The following is an 8,047-nucleotide window of genomic DNA, read 5'->3' as shown; positions in this document are numbered from 1 at the left end:
AGAAATTAATACACGCTGAACTTTGGAAGAAGATTAGAAATTTTAATGTTAATCATTCAAATCTCCTTGAGGCCAATGGACAGTTTTACAGAAGAGATGAATAGTCTGATCTTAAGGGATGCCATTATGCAAAAATGGTCATGGAATGTATCTGATAGCAAGTTACTGTTACTATATATTTTGTATTGACAGGTGTATATGTACCTGTTAACCCACCATTCCTTAGTGAAAGATATAATGGTGGATAGGTTCTTACAGGATTCACACAGATGAGGCATAGTTCATGGGCCAATTTGTCATAAAGATGACCCAAGTGGCATCCTCCAGAATCCTGGTTCCCCTCACAAGTGGTTCAGTGAGTAATTTCCATATGCATGTATACAGAGAGCTACAGCCTTAGTGAAAAATAAGCATTTGGAGTTCATTCCAGAATATATACTTCCAGTGCAATTGCCAGCACTTTTTTCCAGAAATAATTCCAGCTTAAAGATGTGCATGCTTCCACCATGAATGGGAATTTATCCCTTCTCAGAACAATACGTTTAGTTCATTGGAACAAAAAATTATTCAATTGTCAGACCACTCAATGCCTGAGGACATGATGAACCTTTCCCGCCCCCCCCCAAAGAAATGACTTCTTCCATTCTAATTGAGATGGTGTTTTGCTCTCCCTTCTTCCAGTTACAACAATTCAGAACACCTCCTATCTTCTAACTGGAGGTTTATTGTACGTTACCCCAATTCTGACTGAACATACATTGTCTACTTACTGGTAACAGTTTTCTGAGATTTCAGTGATGGCTCTTCCCCAAGCCTTGTCAGGGACCTTCTGTTTCTAAGGATGTGTTCTGTCACTAAGCCAGAGCTCCTGGGAGGAATGGTCTTTTCATGCAATGAAGTCAATTCAGATACTGACCACTTTGTATATATTTCTAGTGTTTCACAGATACATGTAAGCCATAAGCAGTAAGACATGCTTTAAGTAAATAAGTATCTTTTCTTTATGTACATTGAAAGCAAATGCACCAAGACAAATTCCTTGTGTGTCCAATCACACTTGGCCAATGAAAAATTCTATTCTATTCTATAAGGAGGTCACAGGCAGCAAATTAGCTATTGCAGAGTAACATATCACAAAACATATGTCTCTGCAGTAACTGACTTCATCAAACACACAAGGTTTGTAATATGTGAACCAAACCATAATTTGCTAGCAGAAGTAACCAGGAGAAAAGTGGGGACTAAAATATGTCTCAGGTTACTATACCTCCTGTGAACTGAGAGTTACAAAGGATTATCATACAAAGATGAACAGTTGGGAGATGCAAAGATGGCCAAAAGAAGAGCTATGCCAGGATTATATATCCTATTGTTGCTTTCTCTAGGAAGTATGCCAAACCAGCTTACTTTGCTTTCTAAGGCTGAGATCATAGCATCTGACCATTGCAGGAAATTCATTCACCTTTACCCCATTCCATCCTTTGAAAACAGGTTTGGTTATTAGCCAATGCAGTAATATTTTTAAGAAACAGACTTTGCTGTTCAATGCAAAATACACTTCAAACAGGTCTGTCAAGAGACTAAGAGTTGGGATTCTAAGAAACTCAAGAATCTTCTTGCTAACAGAACCTGCATGATCCCAAAGGAAGGGTGACCCAGGAAGTCCTGTACTGAAAGGGTGATGTGGTGTTGTTGGTGGAGTAGGGCGTGTGGCTCACAATCTCCTTTGCACCTCTCTGACCTAGAAGAAAGAGAATTATAGCTGCTGCACTTCTGAAGAAAATGTGTCCAGATTTGTTTGGATTTGGAAATTTACATCCAGAATTTTGACTGAAGTGCAACTGGAATGACATATTTGCAACTGCAAATATTTACTTAGAACTAAATTCTAAGAATTTATTTAAAAGTAATTTAGAGCAAATTCCAATTTAACATACATTCATGGAGTTCCATCTCCCTCAACTGCTTGGGAACGAGAAGCTGTTATCATTTCACCAACCGTTTCTTCTGCCCAAGGCAATCCACCAATCTGATCAACAATCTGCTGGGGATATTCGTTATCCCTCTGACAGCACAGACTTGCTATTCCACATACACACATTACACACACACCCCAAACAGCGAACGACCTAAATCGTGTGAGGACATAAGAAAACGATATAAATCCAGCGCGAAAGGGCAAGCGTTCTGCTTTCCTGTAGTATTTCTCTGATCCGTACCTATCGGTCTGGAGGCTCCGGATTCCTAAAAACCTAAAAACCACCTGGATCTTCCCTAACTGAAGAATCCCAAACAAAGGGCGCACAAACTACCCTCCGCCTTCGGAATCCTCCGTCCTCGAGAAACAATAGCACTTCGGGAGCGCTTGGCTAAGCAGCTTTTACGTATGTAAAAATAGGGGCGCAGCAATTAATATGAACTATTTTTGCTCCTCTTGCAGCGGCCTCTGTCGGCGCCGCGCCGCGCCGCGCGGCAGCCGTTCTTCTGCCAGTCCAGGAATAGCCATGTGGAGACTACGAGGGAAAGGCTAGCGGGGATCGGTGAAGATCCGAGGCGAAGGAAAGCGGAGGAATCGCCGGGAGCCCTGGAAAATGGGAGGCCGCTCGCATCAAAGCAATTAACGCCCTTCCCTGGATTTCTTCGGGTGTGGGGAAGCCTGGGGGGGGAGCGAAGATGTTTTGTCACCGGTAGTAGCTGGCAGCTTCGAACTCACCGGTGGCAGCCCTAGCGGAAAGCGATTGCGGAGAGAGGCGCAATTCGCGCGGAGGAGCTCCCCGGCCATTGGTAAGCCGACCCATCTTTTCCCCCCGGGTGATGAATTGGCGGGAGCAGCGTTTGCGCTAATCCGTCGGGGGATGGCGGCGGGCCACGGAAGGAGGGGAGGTGCGGACTCGGGCAGAGTCGGCGACCGGCAGACCTCCTCCGGCCCGAAGGCAAGGGGCGCGCGCGCTAAGGGACCAGCTCCGCGCATTGGGGGCCAATTCGGTTTCTCCAAGGGCCGTTTGGGTTCCGAAGGGGCCACGCCACTCCCTCCGTCAGCTGGGGATCTCTTCGACGTTCCGGATGGGGAGGAAAGGCAGGGGAGGGGAGTTTGGTCGGGGCGAGGAGTGAGGAGAGCCATTCTCTTCGCTTTGCAGAAGGGGAGCGCAGCCAGGCCGCCCTCGGGGATGACGGCGACCCTCCGCGAGTTGCACTTCTGCAGGAGTTTGTAGGAGTTGGGAGCGCCTGCGGGGGCCGAGGGAGCTTGGCGGGCTTGAAGAGCGAGCCGTCCGAACGGCTTCATTGCAGCGCTGGGCGCTGGGGTGCAGGTGCAGGTGCAGCAGCAGCAGCAGGTGCAACCGCAGGATACCCAAAAGCCGCTAACCGGATTGAGCGACTGGATCTGGCCGCGGGCCCAGCCCGTTCCCGGTCGGTCCGAGGAGGTGCGTTCCTATGATGGTGCGGGGGGGGGAGTGTTGGAGAGATTTTGAGAGCGTAACCCGAGGAGGGGATCAGCCAGGGCTCTGGCGAGAGACGGGTAAGTGGATTTTAGGACGCGGGGAGGGCTAGGAAAGAAGGCTAGGAAGGCTGCGGTTCTGCAAAGCTTTCTCCCTCTGGCCGAGGGAGGGGGGAAAAGGGGGGGAGGGGGAAAGGTGGTGCCCGCGAAGCAGAGCGCGGGTGTGCATGTGTGGGTGTATGTATGAAGGCGCCTATCCACGATACCAGAGTGTGAAGGCGACAGAGAACTGGAGATCGTTTCTAAGCGAGGCAACGTCTCCGACAAGTAAACCTGCTCGGAAAAGCGTTTTGTTTTAATTTTAAGCGAGGCCGAGTTCTTCCATCAATCTCTGTTGTCACTTGACGATTTCCAGAGATTGATGGCTGCCACATCAATTAAAAAAAAAAACCGTTCTTGCACACATCCCTGGCATTCAGCACATAGTATCTCCAGCAACCTATGGCAATCCTGGAGCCAATAAGATGTTTCTGAGCAACCCAGTTACAATTAGTCTGCCCCTTATGGATCAAACAAGTACAGAAGCAATGCTACTCAATTTTGGGATCAGGTATTGTCCTTTTCTCCTTTCTCCGCCCTTCCTATGTAATACATTGCTAAAGCAAATACTAGTATGACCTTTGTTTTAGTTAAGACAGTGCTGTATTTGGCATTTTGAATTTCAGGACAGATGAGCCACTTTTCTAAAACTGAGAAAATAAGAAAGATAAAAGAATGATTTTTAGGGAGCATCTATACAGAAAGAAAGAGGTATGGGATGGATAAAACAGCCATTTGGTAGAAATAGATATCAGAAAAGAGTGTATTTCTTATTTACCTGATTGATGTGAATAAGAAATAACTTTGTTAACCAAAGAGCCAATGGTTCTTGGGATTCCGGCAGACCAGGTGATTTAATTAATATATGGATCTTTCAGATAGGATGAAACTTACATCATCTTGGTCTGGTTTGGTCATCCAGATATCTTGAATAGAACCTTGATTGATTGGACAAAAACTGTAATATGTATTGCTTGAAATCTAGCGTATTAATTGCATTGAACTAAGCATTTACAGTGTGCCACTCTTATTTCATGCAGCTCCAGAACAAAGGTGATAAAGGCACACTCAACAAAGTCAGCCAATTCTATTAACAATTTCACTGGGAATGGACAATGGGATGCTTCCTGATTTTATCATGATCAAAAACTGCTTTCTTCTTTGTATTTCCATGGATTTAGTCAGTCATTTTGGGTAAGTATTCGCTAAACGACTTTCTAAAAGTATAGCTTAGTAAATCTATGTGATATCAAATAAAATAGGTATTAGTATTGCTACTCCAACATTGTTTGATGTACCTAGCTCATGGTAGCCATTAGAAACAGAATGTTAGTCAATTAGTAGGTAGTCTGTATTTTGGAAGTTATAGCAAATAGGACAGTATGACTTGCTCATTTGCTTTCTCTCCAACTTCCCTCCTCTCCAGAAAGGAAACTGACACATTAACAGAAGATGCATGTTCTCTGAATATATGTATCACTTTTTTTATTTTTATTCATTTAAAATATTTTATATGGTCACTCTACTTATCCAATAAATTGTTACAAGTTTTGTTAGTAGATGTTTTAGTAGCTTATCCTTCACTTGTTGCCTACTAGTGACAGTTGCTTATAAATGCACTTTCTGTTCTTCTGGTGGTGAGCTCTGGTTGTTTCCAAGCTTTCGATGCAGTTACATCTGGCCCAGTGTTTCTCTGTTCTGTTCTCTCGCAATGTATTACTGTAATGATTATGAAAATGGTATGGGACAGAGATGGAATAAATCACTATAATGAGGATACCAAAGAAATAGCAATTGTGTTCATTCCTTCTGTTGAGGGCATTTCTATCCACTTCTCCAGAATCAGGATTATTTCCTTGGGGGTAGGACAAAGTCTGGCTAAAAGGCATGGAAATTGTAAGAAGACAAAGGCTTAATGACTATGAGAATTAGTGTTTTATGTATAGAACAGTGACGTTTGCTTGAGTTTTGCTTAGCACAGGTGTAAACATGAATGATTTGTGGGATGGTAAGGTAGATATTCACTGATTTCTGGTTAAGACACCTTAGATATGCATTCCAGTATTTTACTGCATTGGGATTACAAAAGTCAGTGCTGCCCTATAAATCATCTGGATGGAAAAGTGTTGCCAAATGTCAAGCTTTAGTTTGAGGGAAGGAAGTTGTGATGCTGTGCAGTGAGCACTAATTTTTCTTTTCTTTTCTTTTTTTTTTGTTTTTGTTCAATCATTTCCGATTCTCAGAGATTGCCTGGATAAATCTCTGCAGTTTTCTTGGCAAAGTTTTCCAGAAGTAATTTGCTATTGCCTTTCTCAATAATTAAAAGAAATAAGCCTTAAACGAAGGATGTTAGTAGATCTCAGTACTGGTAGTCCTCAACTTACAACAATTCATTTACTGACTGTTTGAAGTTACCACAGCACTAAAAAAAAGTGACTTATGACAATTTTTCACACTTATGACCATTGCCGCATCCCCATGGTTACCTGATTTATATTTGGATGCTTGACATCTGACTCATATTTATGATGGTTGCAGTATCCTCGGTGATCATGTGATCAACCTTTGCAACCTTCTGACCAGCAAAGTCAATGGGGAAACCAGATTCACTTAACAACCCTGTTACTAATTTAACAACTGCAGTGGTTCAGTTATCAAATGGGGCAAAACTCACTTAACAAATATCTCACCTAGCAACATAAATTTTGGTCTCAATTGTGGTTGTAAGTCAAGGACTACCTTTACGCACTTAAAATCTGAGGTCACTATGATCGACCTAAAAGGAATGTTGCAAAAGATTCTAATACTGTGATGTAGTTCTAATTAGATATGCATGGGAATCTTCTATAAGTTAACGTAAAATGTTCTAAGTTAAAAATGGGTAGTTAATTTTCCCTAGGACTCACTTGTGAAACTGGGATTGCTGTGGAGGGCCAAACCAATAGGACCAATATTTTACAGTGAAGGTGTGTAGGTGTACACAGATTTGTACATTGGAAAAAAGTAACAGTCACCTTCAAAATAAAAGCAATGCATGCATGGTGTATTCTTATTTATACTGATTTCTAATCTCTGATGAACCTCCTGTGGGCTGGACAGGACTGGATGTGGCCTGGGGGCTATGAAATAACCAAGTCTGTTCTAATTGCTTTAAACAATCTCCTCTTTCCCAGCTTCCTCATCTCCTTTCCTTTCAGGTACTTTTCATTTTTCTCTACATTGATACTTGTCACAAATCCCTTAGAGAATACTTTAATTGTGTGATAGAAAAGAAAATGACAATCTTTAAAGCATTCCTGCTTTTGCTGTCTTTGTTTTTTAGCAGGAGAATCTTGAGTGGGCTTTATAATCTGAAGAATTTTAGTAGAAATTTATGTTTTAATGAGAAATATATTGAAGAGCTTTTAATTTTAAAATAATTTTTTTTCACTAGTTAGTGGAAATCATAGTTTAAAAGAATAATAAAGATCACTTGATAAGTTCTAGATAATTTGAAAAGGTAAACATATTTTCATTACACCTGGCTTGTCCTCTGACTTTTCAGCTGGTGGTATTACACATTCCAATTGAAAGTACATAGAAAGAAACTCAAGTGGCTAAGCACTATTGTCTCAATGGTAGCCTACAAGAAACTCCTGTTTGAGAGTTAGTGAAATGAGTCATCATGAGATCAAGCAAAGGTTTTTATCGTTAGTGCACCTAGATGCAATGTCCTTATTCAACTGTCATCACTGGTCCCAGTTGAATAGAGTTTGTTAGAGTTGCTTGGTTGTAATCTTGCAAGGAGAGTCATCTTCCATTTGTCCAGGGACTGGGAAGGGATACACATAATAAAACATAGGCTTAAAAGAAATACAGTAACTGGACAAGAAAGATCACTCTTATGGTTCTCAAGAGAAAAATGTATCAGTGAAAAAGCAAAATGAATGAAGCCCAGAGACAATAATATGTTTGTCCCCCAAACGGGAAAGAGTAATAAACCACATCCCGTTCATACTACTGGCATTATGTGATTACAAAAATATATAATTTTATTATACAAGAATTAAAAAAAAATTAGTAGTCATTTTACCTAACCTAAAACTGAAGATTAGAAGTGTCTTATCAAGTGTTCATTGCAGCCTCACCAAGCCACTGTTACTAAGATATGTTACAAGAAGTCATAACTTTCAGTTCTGTACTGATTTTAATTGTTAGCTGCTGTGACCATTAAAAAGGCAAAATAAGTACAGAAAGGAGATTTTGATTTTTCTTCCACTTCACTATTTGAATACCCTTTTTATTTTAAATTTGAGTACATTTACCATTTTTTAAATCAATTGGAGTGTTGAGACAATTTGATCATTAGAATGTACTTAGTCAAAAGGAATTAAAAGTATAGAGGACATTTGTGTATGGTTGACAAATTTCAGGAGGAAATCTTAAAAACTAGAATCAGAATGGTTATTGATAATAGCTGCTCAAGGCTGGACAAGGAGCAGTTGACTTAAAATTGTTGAACAATAAATATAG

General features: G+C 41.4%; 1 protein-coding gene across 1 annotated transcript in view; it reads left to right on the top strand.

Moving 5' to 3' along the window:
* Positions 1-2,645: 2,645 nt before the first annotated feature.
* Positions 2,646-8,047, top strand: part of GABRA5 (gamma-aminobutyric acid type A receptor subunit alpha5) — an 85,132-nt gene continuing 79,730 nt past the window's right edge. Inside the window, exons 1-2 of the mRNA XM_058185365.1 lie at positions 2,646-2,784; positions 4,576-4,729. Coding sequence (XP_058041348.1) covers positions 4,644-4,729 — 86 coding nt within the window. The 5' untranslated portion in view covers positions 2,646-2,784; positions 4,576-4,643. The remainder of the gene's footprint in view (positions 2,785-4,575; positions 4,730-8,047) is intronic.

The sequence above is a fragment of the Ahaetulla prasina genome, chromosome 5, assembly GCF_028640845.1.
Source record: "Ahaetulla prasina isolate Xishuangbanna chromosome 5, ASM2864084v1, whole genome shotgun sequence".
NCBI classification, from domain to species: domain Eukaryota; kingdom Metazoa; phylum Chordata; class Lepidosauria; order Squamata; family Colubridae; genus Ahaetulla; species Ahaetulla prasina.
Note: the sequence above shows the minus strand (reverse complement) of the source record. Positions and strands in the feature narration are given on the sequence as shown.